The sequence below is a fragment of the Heloderma suspectum genome, chromosome 3 (genome assembly GCF_057233095.1).
Source record: "Heloderma suspectum isolate Gila_16-S chromosome 3, 16-S_ref, whole genome shotgun sequence".
Lineage (NCBI taxonomy): Eukaryota > Metazoa > Chordata > Lepidosauria > Squamata > Helodermatidae > Heloderma > Heloderma suspectum.
Genome location: NC_139460.1, coordinates 207,743,063 through 207,763,032, shown reverse-complemented (window position 1 = coordinate 207,763,032; position 19,970 = coordinate 207,743,063). Strand labels below are relative to the sequence as shown.

General features: G+C 46.1%; 1 protein-coding gene across 2 annotated transcripts in view; it reads left to right on the top strand.

The window, feature by feature from the left end:
• Window positions 1-10,604: 10,604 nt before the first annotated feature.
• The window catches only part of RTKN2 (rhotekin 2), a 52,447-nt gene continuing 43,081 nt past the window's right edge, over window positions 10,605-19,970 (top strand). Inside the window, exons 1-2 of one of the 2 annotated variants that reach the window (XM_084845369.1) lie at window positions 10,605-10,737; window positions 15,503-15,699. In XM_084845369.1, the coding sequence (XP_084701495.1) occupies window positions 10,684-10,737; window positions 15,503-15,699 (251 nt within the window). In that variant the 5' untranslated portion in view covers window positions 10,605-10,683. Of the gene's footprint in view, window positions 10,738-15,502; window positions 15,703-19,970 lie in introns of both variants that reach the window. The other variant, XM_084845368.1, reaches the window with a different exon arrangement.

Sequence of the window (19,970 nt, the reverse complement as noted above, 5' to 3'; positions counted from 1 at the left end):
TTACAGTTTTGTGTGAAAATATGCACTGGAAAACTTCAGCAGATTCTGCCATTGGCATCTCCCCCCCGCCCTTCCTTAATGTGCAAAGCAGATTCTTTTCCAAAAAAAGGTTCAAAGAGCTGGAGATACATTCCTGCTTAGAAAGGCGTAGTGATGCAATTAAATATTAACAATGTCAAATGCCATTAACCCCTTCCCCCAAACCCAAACTAACCATGAGACTGTTTCAGACTTACAGGTAAACCACATATATTAGCCTGTTAATTGAATGGACATTTCTAAAGAAATATTTGTTCTGGTCATGAATGTTCATTAGCTTCTTCTCAACCTCTACTGTCTAGAGAGCCTAAAGAGTCCAGAATCTTCTGAACACAATCAAGTCCATATGTAGCCAGATTTCTTTTCACAATAAACAGACATGGTTTGGCAGCTAGCCCTCCATCTATTTTGCAGTGTGTGTGTGGGGGGGGAGTAAATTCAAAGGAAGACATGTTTGATTAGCCACAGCTGGCTACGCATGAGACTTTGTAGATTGTTAAGAACTCAATATACACAACGGTCTGCTGGCTTGGCACTCCCTAATTTCCTCTTGCATTTCCTTACGCCTAGAAGCTTGTTCCCTTTGATGTCCTTTCCACTCGCTTGAGAACAAAGAAGAAAATAAATGAATAAATAAATAAATAAATGATCCCATCGAAATATGCATTGTACTCATAGCCATCTTCACAAACGATTATTAACTGACACATCCACAACAGAGTTAGACTCAGATACTTGGATTTCATCCCAAACTATGACAGGGTACAGACAGAGCAGCGTACGTTGACATAGCTACTCCAGTGTCCTCTTCAATACAAATCCAGCAGTTTTGTCCCTCCTCACAGCTTATCGCTCTCAATCCTGTTCTTCCCAACAGGACAGGAGAGGTCACTATTTATGGTTTATTGTTTCCATTTCCATCCCACCCTCCCTTTAAAACAACAGCCACCCCAGGGCAGATGCTGGAGCTCTGCTCTCTGGTGGCCACTAGGATGTGGGGTAGTTGGATCATGGCCCCAGGCACACCCTTATCTGTCCCACACAGGACCACGCCCTGCCTCTGCTGGAGCCTGTGCTGCCTTAGAGGCATATGCATAGGCCGTAGGATGCATTGGTAGCTTATGGAGACCTGTATTATGGAGACCTGGCTGGCTGAGGCTGCTGCTCCAACTCTTGCGGCCATGCGCCCAGCCGGATTTTCATATGTACAGCAGCCGAGGGCTGGGGATCGGGGAGTGGGAGTGGCTGTTATCTACCGGGAGTCCTTGGTCTTCACCAGACCCCCTCTCCGGGAGACCAAGGTTGCTGAGTGCATGTACTGGGGGTTGGGCCCAAAGGGCAGTCTGGGGATTCTGCTCGTGTACCGCCCACCCTGCTGCACCACTGACTCCCTGGCTGAGGTGTTTCAGGTGGTCTCTGATGTGCGTGTGCAGTCCCCTTATTGGTTTTGGGGGACTTCAGTGTACATTCAGAGGCTGTCCTCACGGGGGCACTGCAGGACTTCATGGAGACCATGGCTTCCTGGGAGCAGCACCCTATTCCAACTGAGCCCACCTATGTAGCCCGTCACGCGCTAGACGTTGTGTTTGTTTCTGGAGAAGCGGGGAGTGATCTGGAAGTCAGAGGTATATCCACCACCCCCTTGTCATGGTCAGATCACTATCTGGTGATGTTGGACTTCTCAGTTCCACAACTCCTCCGCAGGGGTGGAGGACCCATTAAAAAGGTCTGCCCCAGGTGTCTTATGGATCCGAATGGATTCCTGAACGCGCTTGGGGATTTTCTGGAGCACGCAAACGGCCACTCAGTCGAGACCCTGGTGGGTGGCTGGAATGCCTCAATTACTGGGGCATTAGATAGGGTGGCTCTGAAACACCCTCTCCCCCTGAACTAGGGATGTATGGATTCCCCACCATCTGTTCCAGTAGGGAATCTGCCCGGGGGTGGAGGTGATCTGTTCCTCCCCCCACCCCGCAGAATCCTCCGGAGTGGCTTAGGGATGCACGAAACTCTTACCTAGCTCCGCGCCGGGCAATCCATGGGGGGGGAGGCGCTCCGTCCCTCCCCCCGGAATCCTCCCTGGCTGGCTCCGCTCCGCGGCGACTCCACAGAGCCACTGGCCGGGGCCACCCGCAGCTGGACATCCAGCCACTGGGCTGCACAGGGACGCAAATGGCGGTCACCATAGCCACCGCCATTTGCGTTCCTTCCTATTGCCATGATAGGCTATGTAAATACTTACGTAGCCTGTCACGGCCTTTCGAAAGAGGTGAATGGCGGCCGCAGACGCAGACACCATCCAAGGAGCACCAGAATGGCCGACAAAGGTAGGCTCAGTTCCAGGCCCATTTCGTAGGGTGGTGGGGTGGGTGGCTTTGTTCCGCCATGGATTCCGGGGGGGTCGAATGCGCTGGCATTCGGCCTCCCTGGAATCCGTGGTGGAATTCTCCAACATCCCTTGAGTGGCTTTGCTCCACAAGGATTCTGCAGAGCTGCCCAGCTTGAGGGCTGCATACTGACCCATTCGCCTCTGAGCCGATCACCACGTTGCTTAAAAAAATGGCGATCAGCAGGATGTGCCCATAGACTTATACGCAAAATAGAGCCGTGAATCTTGTGTATAAATCTATGGACACATAGACTTATACACAAGATTCATGGCTCTATTTTGCATATAAGTCTATGGTCACATCCTGCCGATCGTTTTTTTTTTTAAATGGCGATTGGCGCGGAGGCGAACAGCTCCGGTTAAGCAAGCACCCGAGAGCCGTTCTGCATGGAATCCTCCTGGAGCGGAGGTAAGTGGGGCCATCCTGCCGTGGATTCTGGAGGCTGGATTCCAAAGAATCCAGCCTCATTTGTCTCAGCGACAGATTTCTCTATCATTCCTACCCTGAACAGGGTTCGAACTGCATCATGGTTCAATCTGCGGTTATGAGCTCTGAAACAGGAGGTGAGAAGGCTAGAGCGCCGGTGGCAGAAGTCTCGCTCCAAAGACTATCAGACGTGGGCTAGAGCTGTATCTTCAGCCTGTCATGTGGGGATGAAGGCAGCAATAAAGGAATATTATGCTGCCTCTATCGTGTCCGCAGAGTGCTGTTCCAGGAGGCTGTTCCAAGCGGTCCGAAGCCTGGTTGGTCCAGTTGGTCCAGAACTGCTGGAGCATTCTAAGGCCTCCTGTGAGGCCTTGGCAAGGTACTTTGCGGATAAAATTGATTGGATCAGAAGTGTTATTCTGTGCGCCATGGATACAGTTAGCAAGCGAGAGGCAGCCTGTGGCAAACCGGTTTTGTGGGGTCGGTTCCAGCTTCTTCCTTCTGATGAATTGGACAAGGTGCTTTCATCTGTAAAGCCATAGTCTCCTCTCGTCTAGACTACTGTAATGCGCTGTACGTGGAGTTACCCTTGGAGATGGTTCGGAAGCTTCAGCTGGTGCAGAACGCAGTGGCTCGCCTGATTAAACGCAGCCGCTGGTGTGATCACATCACTCCGGTGCTGAAGGAGTTGCACTGGTTACCAGTTGTTTTCCGGGCCAAATTCAAGGTGTTGGTTTTGACCTTTAAAACCCTATATGGTTCCGGCCCAGCCATCTTAAGGAGCGCCTCCAGCAACACCAGACAGGCCGCTCAGCAAGATCAGACTCAGATGGCTTTCTCTCTGTCCCATCAGCCAGGACAGCTAGGCTGATGAGGACGAGGGAGAGGGCCTTCTCTGTGGTGGCCCCCACTCTGTGGAACTCCCTCCCTTGGGAACTCCGCCATGCCCCCTCTTTAATGAGCTTCCGCCACACATTAAAAACGTGCTTGTTCAGGCAGGCATTTGGGGTGGGTTAGGGTATTTTTAGAAATACAATGTTTTAATGTGGAGTTTTATTGTTTTAAACTGTTGTACTACTGTACATCACCCAGAGTGGCCGGGTGACCAGCCAGATGGGCGATCAAGAAATTAAATGAATGAATGAATGGCCAGGGGTGCAAAGTCTTGGGCTCGGGGTCCAAATTTGGCCCTCCGGGGTTCCCCAAAGGGCCATGCCCCCTGCCCCTGACCCCACCCGTTCATCCCAACCACCAGTCCTGTGGTGGTTTCCTGGAGTTTGTGCAGTTTTTTCCCCTCACTCTAAAATGTTAAAATGCCTCTTCTAGGGCGTAGTCACAGGCAGTAAGAGCTTTAAGCTACAAGAGGGTGGTATTTTTGGTATTTTGTCCTGGCCCCTTTGCCTTTGCCCCTGCCTTGTTTTGCCTTCAGCCCCACTCACCACTGGACTGTGGCCCCGAAGAATTACTTCAGAATTGCATTAGGCCCTCATGCTGAAAGTGGTTCAACATCTCTGGCACAGGTACTAGGATGCAGTGGTAGCTTATAGCAGAATACTGGTGCCATCCCAGGCTTGCATGTTAGCATTATACCTTGGGCAGGTACACCAATGCTGGTCACAGTTCAGCTCACATCTAAGGATAAGCCACTGTGGGCTGATTCACCTGCGGAGCTCTGAGACATGTGCCAGCCGCCATTTTGAATATGTCAAAGGGTGTGGGGGCATCGCAGCTTGTCATGCCATGCAGACCTGGGGATTGTGGATTATTTGAGGGTTAAACAACATGGCAAGCCATAGGCGTGCCCTTGCCATAGCTTGCATGTTCAAAATGGCAACCATCACGTGTCTCAGAGCCCCACGGATTAATTAACCCATGGTGGCTTATTGTGATGTGTGAACTGGACCTATGTACTTAGTTGCATCAACTCTTAAGATCAGCGATCACCCTAATTCATTCATGTCTTCATATCTTCAAGGCGGAATGACTGTAATACACTCTGCCCCAGTTTGGACATAAAAGTTCCCAGAGTGGATGGGGAGCTTGGACCGTGAAGATTTAGGAGAGAAGTAGGAGACTTTGCCTACCCATCTCTGGAACTGAGAGTAAGGAGCTTGAGGGAAAGCCCCCAGAATGGGAAACATGGTGGGAGAAGCTGCAGGGGGTGAAGCTAGCGAAGGTGCAGCCCATAAAGGAAGTGAATGCTGTGGAGAGAGGCAAGATACAACTTGAATATGAGAAGCTGCTTCTTACTAATTTCTTCACTCCATGGGAAGACATGGAAGAGAAGGTCGGTCCAGGAGGAGAAGCTGGAAGTGCATGAGCCAGATCAGCCTGGAGTCATGCAAGAGGAAAAACTCATTATTGATTTCTTTGCCCCATTGGAACCCCATAAAGACCTTAGTGGGTGGGATCAGGTCACTACAGTTGGTGCACCCCAGAGGCCAACTCCACTATTGGGAGTATGCCAGGAACTATGGGGACAAAAGAAAGTTTCTGTGCCTGGGTTTGGGACCATCCTTTATCTAAGTGATTGGGATGACTGACAGAAAGGGGAATTCCAGTTGGCTTGACTAGACTAGCCCAGCTGGTCCTGAAAAACATTCCCCCAGATAAAGTCTTGTGACTAGACTTAGACCCAAAGTTTGTCCTATCTCCACCCCATGTTCCAGCATGACCTCTGAGATCTATCCAGAATTACGCTTCATATCTATGCTCCAATTTTATTTGTTTGTTTGTTTATTTATAATATTTCTTGGCCTCCTTTCAGGGCAGAAGCCCTCCCAAGGCGGCTTACAACAATAAAATACATAAAAACTATTAAAATATTAAAAGTGATAAAAACAAAAACAACAAGCCAACAATAAAACCAGCAACAATGTTAAAAGCATTAACAGCAAAAACAGAAGTCATATCAAGAGAAGGCCAAGATAAAATAATATGTTTTCAAGGCCTTCTTAAATGTCTGCAATGACAGAGCATGGCGGACTTCCGATGGCAGCTTGTTCCAAAGGTGTGGGGCCACCGCAGAGAAGGCCCTCTCACGTGTGCTCACCCACCTGACTGCTGTCACGGGTGGGAAAATAAGAAGGGCCTCTCTTTCTGACTTGCTCCCAAACCATTTAAGGCTTTAAAGGTCAAAACCAGCACTTTGAATTGGGCTTAGAAACACACCGGTAACCAGTGCAGCTGGCACAGTATAGGCATTATGTGATTGAATTGCCTCGCCCCCATCAATACTCAGGCGGCTGCATTCTGCACAAGCTGGAGTTTTTGAACTGTCTTCAAAGGCAGCCCCACATATAGGCATTACAGTAGTCCAGCCTGGATATGACTAGTGCATGGATAACCAAGGCAAGGTCCGTCCTCCCCAGATAGGGCTGCAGTTGGCGCACCAGCCTAAGCTGGTAAAAAGCACTCCTGGATACCGCAGCCACCTGGGCTTTCCCAGTTAGCTCAGAGTCCAGGAGGACTCCCAGACTGTGCACTTGGTCTTTCAGGGAGAGTGCAACCCCACGTAAGGCCAGTTTTAAACCTCCATCCAAAGTAGCTGTTTTCGCAAGCCACAGTACCTCCTTCTTGTCTGGATTAAGTTTCAGCTTGTTCACCCTCATCCATCCCAAAACAGCCTCCAGATACTGGTTCAAGAGTTCCACAGCCTCCCTGGGATGTGCAGATGGAAACGAGAGGTACAGCTCTCCAAGCTAGGATCACAAGGGTAAAGGCATGTCCCTCAACTTTGTAATTCTGTTCCTCCGGAGATTCACCAGAGCCTGAAACCTGAGGCAGGCTATACATTAAATTATAAGAAATTATGTAAGTTATAAAAACTAATCAATTGGGGCAGGTGTGGGGAATGTTAACAAGGATTTTGAAATGTTTCTCCTCTTTTGGATCTTAGATGTCCACACTCCTAGGGATGCTAATTCCTGACCTAGTCAGCACCTGTTACTTCAACAGCTCCAGCTCAGGAAAACATTATGCAGGAAGGACAGAAGGCAGGGGAGAAGGCTATGAGAATTGGCTCATGTAGGGGAAAAGTGGATAAATTATTCAAGCAACTAATGCTGTCTCTGGGTTAGGAGCTGGCTACCCTGTACGTATGCAAACCATAGATTGTAAATAAGACTAAATTTGGGCATAAGTATCAAGGCAATTATTTTTATTAAGTATATGCCATCTAAAATGTCATCTTTCAAAATATGCCAGTGTACTTTTACTATTAAAAGCTTGATCCTAAATCTATTTACTTGACTGCACTTCTAAACACACGTACTAGGTAGTAAGCCCCGTTGAACTCAGTAGGACTTACTTTTGAGTAAACATGCAATTGACATACAACTGCACTATTAACATAGTTCTAAGTAAGGGCTGGCATTGTATGTTCAGTTTGGAGGCTTATTTTGTCTCTCCGTGGCGCTTCCAACACTAATCAAAGAGGCAAATGTGCATAGCATCATATTACACCTTTACTGACACCAAATATCAGTTTAGAACAGCAGCAGAAGAATAGCCCCATGGCACTTTAATGTAGCAGGGAACAAAAAAAATACAGAAACCAGAAGCCTTTCAGCTGGAAAGTAAACGGTTTTTTAATTTTAATACTGGTTTTCACTATGCTATTTCTGTCTTCTGACAGCTTCTCAACAGCTTCCAGATAAATGTACCCTCGGGAAAATACAAGGCAATGAAAGTTTGCCTGATTGAGTACTGATGGATTAATAATGAGAAAATAAATTTCCATGTACATATGGCTGTCGTGACCATTAAAAAAAATCTTTGGTAATGATTTATTACTTCTCTTTGACAAATTTTCAATCATACCCACATAGTTATGCTTGCCTGTTTCTGTTCCCTTCATGTTCCCTTTCATAAGAAATGGTTGATCTTTTCTAAGCAGTTCTCAAAGTACTGGAAATAGCCTTATTCAGCTGTCCCGAACCTTGTGCCCTCCAGATGTGTTAGACAACTTCTATAAGCCCCAACCAGCAATGCCCATGCTTGCTGGGGATGATGGTGCTTGTAGTCCAACAAATCTGGAGGGCGCCAGGTTGGGGAAGGCTCTATTGATTGCTCAATAGAAGTACTTTGGTGTAAGCAGTGAGAGAGGTCTTCAGATTGCAATCCTACGCATTTTGTCTTTGGAGTAAGTACTATAGATGTGAATGGGATTTACCAGCAAATAACAGCCTTGACCCAGCTCAAGTTGGGGTGTAATCCTATGCATGTTTAGACCGAGAAAAGTCCTATATCTCACAGTATTCCCCAGCCAGCATGACTGGTTGGGGAATGCTAGGAGTTATAGGACTTTTCTCTGTTTACACATGCATAGGATTGCATCCTTAGTTATATTTAATGGACATAAGTTACTTTAAGTCATCCCATTCTTTGAACAGGATTTAAACACAATGTTTAGGATTGAGGATGTGGAGATTTTTGGCAGAAAAATTAGCCTCGTGTAAGGTGGTCAGATGCAAAAGATGGGTCTCTTATGTTTTTAATAGTTGTGTGAAGAGTGACATTTGGCAAGTGCTGTTTGTTATGGTGAGAGGTGAGAAAACCTGCATCCACTGAAATTCCCTCTTTTGCCCTGTTATTAAAGGTACTCATGTCCTGTCCTCACATCTGCTCATCCAAGACCAGGGGTGGGGAATCTTTTTTCTGTCTGAACATGATTATATGTTTATCTGTGAGTGATCAACTCTCTTATCTACAATTTTTAATTTTACATATAGAACAAATTTTAAACAATGTTGTGGGCAAAAATTATGTCACTGTTGCTCTTCAGTGCCATTTCTCTCCTGTTTATTATAATTAATAAAGTGCCTTCTTAATTGTATTCATTTTTCCCTTTCACAGGATCATTTTTATTAGAGGTGTATGCTTCAAACTCTAACACCGCAATATATTTGGCTAGGGGGGAGAATGCAAGAATAGCAAGGCAGTTTGCTCTACAGTACCCAGCTAAAATCTTAAGGGTGCACCATGGCAGGGGCGGTGCCTAGGAATGCCAAGGAGGCATGGCTTCACTCTAAAAGGGGGGCACAATACGTCCAACTCTTGATAGCTGTATAACTTTAGTTGAAGGCTTTCCTGTATCAAACTAAGGGCTATTCCAAATTATGCAAAGCTGCGTCCATTCGCTAGTAAAACATACAGAACGAGGCAATTTGTTCTATATTTCATCACTGAATACACACATTTATCTGTATGTATGTGTGATATATAGAGGTTTTCTGTGCTACCCTGTCTTTTATGCAACCAGTGTACTCTGATGTTATGTATGTTTATTCAGAAATAAGTTACACTGATTTCAGTAAGAATTACTCCCAAGAAAAGTATGTCCAGGATTGCAGCCTTAAAACTACTGGAGCACTCTTGAGACCTACTTGTTGTACTCCTCATTGTAAAGATGACATGGTAGCTAGTACTGATGAAGTTGCCAACCCTTTTTTTCGGATTGGTCTTCAGTATTTTTAACAGCTGCACAACAAACAGAAATTATTCTCATTATTGCACCTGCCAAACCAGACACATCACACAACTGTATTTGTGTGCCGATGGGAGAGGTTTCAGGGAAATCTGTGGTGCTGTCTTAAGTTACAGCACCAGGGATGGGGAACCTCTGGCCTGCAGGAAGTCCCCATCTGGTCTGCCAACTTCCCTGCTGGCTTATCGAGGGATTTCCCCTCCTCACTCCCATGCTACAATGACAGTTGTGGCATGGGGTGGGGGGAATTATCAGGAGGGATCACTGCTGGGGAGGGAAGGGGTATCCTTTCCCTCTCCACAACTGCAAGTCCTTTTTAAAAGCCTGATTGCAATTGGGGAGGGGTGATGTGTATGTGAGCGTATGGGGTCTGAGCAATCATGTTGGGGACGCATGCCAGCAGTGAGGTGGCCATGGCCTCTGACATGCTTGTCCAGAACCAATTCGGCCACGGGGCTGAAAAAGATTCCCCACCCCTGCCCTAAATTGAAATATCTCACAGCACAATCCTATACATGTCTACTGAGAAGTATGCCCCATTAAGTTTCATAGGACTTACTCCCAGATAAGTATATGCAGTGGGGGTGTAGAACCTCAGGCCTGGAGGCCAAATTTGATTTTTGTTTAATCATTTGGTTTTTCTCCACCCTGTCTGAGGCAGCAGGCTAGCGGGGGGTAGGGGAGGACTTGTTGGTGGCATACACTAGAGGGAAACAGCCAGAGCGGTCATGAGGAACAACCAGGAGGCTGGCATTGCTGCCCTTCAGCATCTGCTACAGCTTGAAGTGGCCACTTCACTCTGCCTGTTGGTAGCGCCGGCGCTGGCCGGGAAACACTACACAGAACATAAAAAGTGCAAATTAAAAAGCAGCGTCGAACAACAACCCCAGTAGAAGTTAAGAAGCTAAGGGCGCGACCCTACGCATGTTTAGACTGACAGCAAAACGAACAGACAGCAACATCCTCGGCGCGCGCCTCGCGCAGCGCTAAACCAGCAGCCGCGCAGCGCAACCAGCGGAGGCCGGTGGCTCCACCTGCGGTGGGTCCGTCCCCCATTCTGGGTTTCAGTCAGAACCACCCGCGAGTCCGAAGGCGCGATCGCTGCCTAGCCGGCCGCCCGCTGCCACAAGCCTCCTCGCCGTTTTCGTTTTCTCGCCAAGAAGGCGAGGCCGGCCGGACTCGGGCGGACGGCGGGCGAGGCGGGGCCGCCAGCCCGGAGCCCTCTCAGCGGCGGAGGACGCGGGAGGCGGGGTCGGAGCTGCCGTTGGGCCAGAGCGCCGAGGAGGCAGGGCGGGCGGGAAGTTTGAACTGAGGCGGCTCGGCGGCGGCAAAATCACGGGTATGAGGCGGTGTCGGGGGAGCAGCCCTACCGGCGCGGAGCGGGCGAAGGAACCGGTGAGCAACGAGGCGGGAAGGGAGCCGGCCACCCTCGCGCCTTCCCGTGGGGAGCGGCGTCTTCCTCGCGAGCCGCCCTCGCCAGGCGCTCGACGCCCCCACCCCCGGTCTTCTTCCCGCGTCTGAAGTCCCGGGCCCGGGCCCTTATCTTCCTCCTCTTTATGCCCGCGCCTGAGGGTTGGATCCAGACTTAGTCATACGTTAGAGCCGCCTCCCTCAACTTGGTGCCCTCCAGAGGTTTTGGACTTCACCTCCCACTAGCCCTAGCTATCATGGCCAGTGGTCAGGCGTGCTGGGAGTTGTAGTTCAAAACATCTGGAAGGGCCATGTTGGGGAAAGCAGCGTTACATAAGGCCCACTGACATCTGTGGGACTGAAACGAGTCGTGCCCAACTTAAGTCCCATTAATGTCAGTGGGTCTGCTCTAAGTAGGGCTGAAGCTGGAGCCATCCCAGTGCCTTTATCTGCGGATATGAACGGGGTCGGGGGGAGGGAACACTGGTTTCTTCCTCGCTGCCCCTTACCCCTTTCCCCGTGGAGGCTAGTGGCTCCTATTTCAGTGGGGCAGTGAATCCGCTCCGGGTTTCAGTCGGAACTCTGCAGGAGCCTTCCAAGGTGCTGAACCCATTTTAGTGATCAGGTTCAGTACTTTGGATAGCTCCTCTAGAGTTCTGACTGAAACCCAGAGCGGATTCACTGCCCCACTGAAATAGGAACCACCAGCCTCCACTGCCCTTTCTTTTGTAACGGCCAGGGTGCTGTTGGCGAAGTCACCACAAAGAAAGAGGCTGCCTGTTAATCACGTTTGGATCTGTGGCACCCACGATGGAGCAGCCGTGTGGAAATGGGCTTCAGATTGGCTCAACTAGCAAGGCTCTAGATTCCCCCCTTGTGCATAGGCACACCTTGAAGAGCCACATGAATGGCGGCTTTGGGGGCTGGTACCGTTTGGGGATTTTTTTTCTTTTTCTTTTGCACTCGATTCATCCCTACACGATGTTGACGGATCCAGGGGAGTGTTTCAGGGTGCATGGTCTGGGTGGTTTCAGGGTGCATTTCAACCCCCTGGGCTCTGGCCAGGCCTTTGAGCTGAGAGTGTGAGCACACCCATCACTCCAAAGTGGGGGAGGGCAAATTGCCTTTCAGAGAAGCATGTCCCCTGTTGCCATTCTCTGATAACAGTTTGAAATCCATTGCCCTAGTCCCATCATAGAGCTATATTTCCATCTGTGTCTTGGTTGAGAGCTATGACGGTTAAAACAGGTTTAAAACTGGTTTATATTTGGGGTGCTTCCAGATGGAGGGCTCCAAGCACTATCAGTCAAAAGGCCTTGTGCAGCTATTCCTCCTTTTTCTCTGTAATGGATTTTTTTGCGGTAAGAAAAAAAGATAGAAGCAGCAGTGGAAAAACATGGGTGGGTTATGAGTGGAAGATTGACCACAGCTGGCTTCCCCTAAATTGTGTGAATGAGGCTGGGCCATGGTGCAACAGAAGCCTCATCCAGAAGCACACTTGGACTGTAGACCTTCATTACAATGCCAGTAAAAACCCCTCATGTAGATCAGCCCATATTGTTTACTTATCATCATCATTCCAGTTCGTCTCAGCCAGTGCTGGTGCTTAGACTTTTTTTCTTTCTTTCCTAGACTTGATGGCTGCTAATTAAAAAGGGAGTGAGGGGCAGAAAAGAACTCTGGTTAGATTTGGAGCAGCCTTCCCCAACCTGGTGCCCTCCAAGTATGTTGCACATGCTGGCTGGGAGTTGTAGCCCATCGCATCTGGAGTGCACCAGGTTGGGGAAGGCTTGTTTGGAGAATTACTGATGAAGGCATGTGAAAAAGTGTTACACGAGTGTTGAAGCTGGTATTGGGGGCAAAATCCCACCTTTCCTCTTCAGGTAGCATACATTGTCATGTCTCTCTCCCCCCCCCCCCCCGACTAACCATCAGGTGATTTAGGTTAGGCTGAAAATTGGTGACTGGCCCAAGGTCACCCACTGAACATCATGGCCCAGTAGGGATTTGAACCATGGTCTCCCTAGTCTGACGTTCTAACCATCACACCACACTGGCTGTCACTTCTAACATCTATCATACTTTGAAGAAGGGGAGGAATCTGCTTATTTTAAAGATAAATCTATGTGAAGACACTATTCTTCTCCCACTCCCCAATTACAATTGCCAATGTAGATTAGAATTCCCACTCCACCTACTAGTGAGCGTTGAAATTATACACAAATATAAATTAAACTGGCATAACTACCACCCTGATTCTGTCTTCTCAATCACTAAGATTCAGTCTACACATATGGCAGAATGAGGTAGTTGAGTGGGCCGTACTACTTTAGACTGCAGGTGTTGGATGCCATGCTTGAATGCTTCCCCATTTTTAACGTTCTTTTATAAATTTGTATACTCCCTTTCAAAAAATAATTATCAGTGTGGTTCACAAAATAAAAACATTGAAATAATAAAAAATAGTAAACAATCAATAACAGTAAGATAAAATAGCAGCAATAAAATAAACACTCCTCAAATGTTAAAAGCCTGGGAAAATGGGTTTTGCCTGGTGCCAAAAATATATAAATGTAGGTGCCAGGCAAGCCTACCATGGGGAAGAATTTGGTAAATAGAGTACTACAACTGAGAAGTCCCTTTCTCCATTTGCTGTCTGATTCAATCCTGACCACTTGGACAAATAAAAAAAGTAGGTAGGATCTAGCTGTGCTTGTTTTCTATCTACAGGGAGCTTTTTAGAGCAGTAAAAAATGACTTTCCTCATCTGCAGTCTGAAGTGGCACAGTGTATTCTACAACCTCCGAATTCTATCATGTGTAAATCAGGCCCAATGTGAATCCAGGCTTCATACATGAGTATGCACTGAAAGTGTGGAAATGCTTACTGTTTAATCACTAATCATTAATTAGTGCCTTAATTCATTAATTTAGCAACATGATTAAAGGGAATTAAGGGATAACTATTTTTCGGTAAGCGATCTTGAGTGTGCTGCCAAAAAGTGGCAAACTTCTTATAGCTATTTATAGACTTTTATGTCCTGATTGTGATAGGACTATGAAAGTGTGGTTGAAGTGAGTTAATGCAGCATGAATTCATAAATGATTCCAGGTATATGTCCTTGATGTAAGTGTATACCTTCTTAACTTACAGCACATTATGTAGTAAATTGAATTTATGTAGAATCTGTAGGCCAACAGATGTTGGATCAATAAAGGTATCTTGCCAATGTTCTTTGTATATTACATAGGGTGGTATTCCATTCAACACCTTGTAATTAATAATTATGTGGAAGGCTTTCCATTTATGTGCAACATAATTTTAGGATTGTGACCATATTGTAAGGTCACATATTGGCTTGGTTCTAGAATCTGTAGATCAAAGAGTATCTTCCATTTGTGGAAAGCTTCTGATCCAGTGCATTTCCCCTGGCGAAATGGAGGAGGTGGTCTTTGCTAATTTCTCTCTCTATGCCCTCTGAAACTCTGTCCGGGAGGGGACACCCGTGAACCAACCACTTATTTTAAAGATTTGCCCCTTTATTTCCAAGCATTACAGTGCCTGCCAACTGTAACTTGGGCTGTGTCAGAGGATCCTGGTATCCTTACTCCCCCTCATGGTGATGATGATATCACTGCCTATATATTGACAGAGAGAGGAATTAAATGTTGAATTAGGCTTCTGTGTTCCAATGGGCATAGAGTGGTAAATGCATTTAGCATGGTAACTTAACTTTTCAAGCTGCACTTGAGGCCCCTATCACAGCATGCAGTTTAAGAGTCACAGATGCACACAGTGTATGTGCAGTTACACCCCCGCCCCCCGCCGCCAAGCTATAGCTTTCTCATGTTATGGGAAACAGTGCAGGTGTATGTGGTATTTGGATGTGTGCCTTTTCATCCAGTGCGTGAAAAGGGCCTCCAATGATAAGTAATTTGGAAATGTGAGACTCTTGTGTGTGTGTGTGTGTGTGGGGGGGTGTAATGCCAAAAATGGCTGCCTTTTTCTGGGACTCTTGAATTGAGTTTATGGAGAAAGGCATTGGTCTTTAACGGGTAGATTAGGTCCCACAACTGAGAATCTAATGTAAGAAGCACTGTTTTTTAAAAAAAGTGTGGCCAGGGCCTCATTTCTCTTAGTATAGAGCTGTGTTATTTCAGCACTTAGTAACTATTACTACTACTATTATTATTATAGAAGGGAAAAAGAGAGATGGTGAGAAAGACAGAAAGGAGAATGATGGAGAGACATGCATTAAAATGGGTCCCATGTTTCAGGCACAAGCTAAAAATGATAAAAAGGAGATGTCTACTGAAGTAAAGTATTCCCTATAAAGAGTTTTTGAATTAAGTTGGTTGTTCCTCATTTTAGTTACAGAGCCTAAGGGCTGCTTCAGATGTAATATATTTTCTTGATAGAGAAATCAAGATTACACAGATAATCTCTGTGTAAGAAAAAATGTGGGAAATCAAGTGGGAAATCAGACGCGTATAATTTTTTTGCAACAAATACATGCCAAGAAAATGATTATTTCATTGTAGGAATAAAGGGAGGAGCAGGAGGGAGACTGAAGCAGACAAAGAGAACATCAGGGTCTGCTCCAATTGGGCTCTCCCCACCCCAGCCAGCTGACATCATCTGCCCTGTGGGAAGGAAATAATTAAAAAATAAAAATATTTACTAACTTCGTTTTTATTATAATTCTGCAATCTAACATGTATCTGACAGCTATCTTGTCTTTTGGTTTTAGGACTGCAGCATTCAAGAAAAAATCAACTTTGAAATGCGAATGCGAGAAGGAATTTGCAAATTGCTTGCTGTGAGCACGCAAAAAGAACAAATATTGCATGCAGCTAAAAACCTGATGGTTTGCAATGCTCGCATAGTGGCCTTCAGGACAGAACTACAGAGGAAGACAGGAGAGTCAACTGTGAACAGAACTACAGGGCAGTCAGTAATTTCAGTTTTCTTACAAGCATACCTCAGATGTTTAACATTTAACAAACCTAAAGCCTGTCACTACAAAAATGGCTAGTACTTCAGCATAGTTTAGCTATTCTTCAGTCAGCAGGGCAGTATATAATCTCCAAGGCCTTTGAACATTCTTGATAAAATCTTGGGACTTTTAATGAAAATATTTCTGGCTCAACTGTAGTGATGTCACAGAATGTTCACAAATGTTCTAACTGCTAAAGGTGATGCAAAAATGCAGCTACTGTGAGAGAAGCAGATGATCAGTTTAGCATGGTTAAAATTTCATAAAATCTCAGTTTAAGGGAGCAATCCTATGGCTGCTAGACAGCGGCTAGACAGCCATAGGATATGTAGTTTTCCAGGAACCGACCTTGGAGCCCGTGCTCTGAGGTCAGTTCCTGGAGAACTGTCCTCCCCCCACTTCTGTGCTGCCTCGGAGGTAGCACGGAACAGCCCCGTCCTCCATGCTCACAAGAGGAGCACAGAGTGGCTGAAAAGGGGCGTGGCTGGGGGCATTCCGGGGTGGAGAGGGCGGAACTGCCTGTACAACACATCCAGTGTGTCGTACAGCAGCCTCCTTCCCCGCTCCATGCTCCCGCGGCTAGACAGCCGCAATCGGCTGTCTAGCCAAAAATGCAGGGCGGGAGGAGCACAGAGGGAACAATCCCCTCCGTGCGTCTCCTGCCCTGCTTTGGATAGGCGGTGGCCTCCGAGTTCAGAGGTGGCCACCTATCTCGATAGGATGGCGCCCTAAGCTGTCACTCTAGGTGAGAACAAAGGTGGGGAGTTGAGGTGGCTGAGAAACCTTGAGAAGGAGTTCCAGGAGGCATGGAATGACTAATGACTGAAAGGGCACAGTGATAAAAAGGGGTGCACTGTTGATGAGATAGTTGGCAAATGGGCAGAGGCTGTGCCTTGTCAATACAGCAGGTCAATACTGAGTGAAAGTACATGAAATGCTAATACAACTAATCCTTTTGCACCTTGAAGTCTAACATGCTTACTATGGATATGCTTTCATGTGCTAGAATCCACTTTGGCAAATGCAGTCCTGAAGAGGGACTGTGATGTTCATGCTCCACGTTATTCTCCCTCCAGTTTCCACCTGTTGAAATTGGGGGAAAAAACCCATGTTAGGATGGATAAATGATGATGATGGTGATACATTCTCTGAATCCCTAAACCCCATTAAAATACGTTGGAATTCTCTCACTCACAACCCCTCCCACCTTTCACTCACACACCAACATCCTGTTAACTCTGACTTACCTGAATAACATTTTACAGTTCAAACACAAACATTTACATTATCATGAATAAATTACAGGGACAAAAGCTCACTTTTTTTGTAAGTCTGGAGAGAGATAGAGATCTGCATTCCAGCCCTATCCTCTCCACCCATGACCTCCCCATGTTGACGGGGAAGGTGTACATTGGTGCTGTAACTGCATTCAACTGAACACAGTTATAGAACTCCATGTGTATGGAGTTGCTTTCTCCTAAGTGGCTCCTACACAGCTAGGATCACGTTTAAATAACTGAACTGCTTGGGCACAGCTCCCAATGATGAAATTGCCCTCCCCACACACACACAACATGGTTGCGTCATGTAAACACTACCCCAGCTGTGCAGAAGCCACTTTGGGGAAAACATGGCTACCATGTAGTTAGGGGAACTTGGTCTACCGTATCTGCTTCGAATGTGGGAGCACAGGAAGGAGTAGATGGCTATGCACAAATTTTCAGTAAACAATGAGAACAACACAGCAACCCTGAAAAATGAGGTATCTTTGGGGCTGACTTGGTCTTAAAGTGTTTTGAATATCATTACAGAGTTTGTTAAGAGAGGCCATATTAAGCATTAGAAGGCATAGAAAAACTTCATATAGTTATAATATCTCTGTCATTTTCAAACTTTCCTGCAAAAAAAAAATGATTAATTGGTGCCATCTGCTGGTTAATCTTGTTAACTACATCAACCTAGAGAGGGAAAAATAAATACCTATTATAGAGCCAAAAATTGTTTAGGATTTTAAAATACATATTTTTAATGGTGATTGTGCTGCATTGTAGGTTTGGTCATTTGTTTTAATTACTTCTGCCAGTGCATATTAACTTCTCAATGCTTTTTAAGCAACTATTTTGAAGCAGTAACTTATTTTTTTAAAATAAAAAATATACAGTGAAGCTGTACACAGTTTTGCACCAGTTCTCATATGCAGATCAGTAGAATTGCTAACTGCTTGTACAGATTTTCCTCAGTAGATGGAAATCGCCTTGCTGAGGACTCATCAATTATTATTGATATAGTACTTTTAATACTCATGGTACATTAGAGCATAAGCCCAAAATACCCAAGAAACCAAAATCAGATCCCTGCCCCCAAAGAGCTCTCAGTAAAGTTTTGCAGTCAGAAGATAGCACAATGAAGCAGCACCCAAGGAGGGGAAAGGCAAGGGTGATATGGAATGACTGTGAGCAAATGCAGTTGCACATGTCTCAAGTCTTTTGCAGCAGGGGATGAATGTAACAAAAGCATTTGATCAAATTTGGGTTTTGAGGAGGGATTTGATGAAAGAGGAGAGACTGCACAACCCAGGTGTTGTGTGGGAACGTAAGGCATAAGGGAAATCGAGAGCAAATGGATAGAGTCTTTGAGAGCAGGAGATCTTAGAGTCGCTATTGTAGAAAAACTCCGTGGTTTAACTGCCATGGCTTCTACCATGAATTCTGAGTCTTGTAGTTGTATATAGGTCCTAAAAATTCTGTCTGAATTTTCTACACAGCTCACAGAACTGCACTACCAGGTTTCCTTGAAGGGTTGCCCCATGACATTTCCTAAGAGCTCCTATAATGATGTGGCAGCACATATCAAGCAGTTATGTGTGTTGCTGCTCTGAACAGTATGAATGGTGTGATGGATGGAAGAAACAGTAGAAGAAATTGAACCTTCCTTATACTGTTTACCCTTTCAGTCCAGTTATTTCTGGAAGCTGAGAGTGACAAAGATTTCCCATATCTTCTCATTTGGTAACATGGTCAACATATTACTGCAGCACATTCCCTCACAAGCAGTGGGTTGAAAGACAGCAATATGGCTCCCCTTGTAACTTAAAAAATTAAGTGTAATGCTCATATCAATATTCTGACAATTGCAGCAAATCCCAATGCTTCTAGGTTAAAATGATTTTGGCCTTTCTATTATCACTGCCTTGTTGTGGCGAAGGGGCTTGCGTAACTCAGTGAAGCCATAAGCTATGCCGTGCAGGGCCACCCAAGACGCAACAGGTCATGGTGGAGAGTTCTGACAAAATGTGGTCCACTGGAGAAGGAAATGGCAACCCACTCCAGTATTCTTGCCAAGAAAACCCCATGGAACATATCACAAGGCTAAAAGATATGATGCTGGAAGTTGAGACCCTCAGGTCGGAAGGTGTCCAATATACTACTGGGGAAGAGCAGAGGGTATTTCCAAGTAGCACCAGAAAGACTGAAGCGGCTGGGCCAAAGTCGAAAGGACACTCAGCTGTGGATGTGTCTGGTGGTGAAAAAAAAATCCGATGCTGTAAAGAACAATATTGTTTAGGAACCTGGAATGTCAGATCAATGAATCAAGGTAAGCTGGAGGTGGTCAAACATGAGATGGCAAGATTGAACATGGACATCTTGGGAATCAGCGAACTAAAATGGACAAGCATGGGCGAATTTAATTCAGGTGACCATTATATCTACTACTGTGGGCAAGAATCCCTTAGAATAAATGGAGTAGCACTCATAGTCAACAAAAGGGTGGGAAAAGCAGTACTGGGGGTGCAATCTCAAAAATGACAGAATAATCTCAGTACGAATCCAAGGCAAACCATTCAAAATCACAGTAATTCAAGTCTATGCCCCAACCACTGAGGCCGAAGAAGCTGAGGTTGATCGGTTCTATGAAGACCTACAACACCTTCTAGAACTAACACCAACAAAAGATGTCCTCTTCATCATAGGGGATTGGAATGCTAAGGTAGGAAGTCAAGAAATCACCGGGATAACCGGCAAGCATGGCCTTGGTGTACAAAATGAAGCAGGACAAAGTCTAATAGAGTTTTGCCAAGAGAACACGCTGATCATAGCAAACGCTCTTTTCCAACAGCACAGGAGGCGACTCTACACATGGACATCACCAAATGGTCAATATCGAAATCAGATTGATTATGTACTTGGCAGCCAAAGATGGAGAAGCTCTATACAGTCAGTAA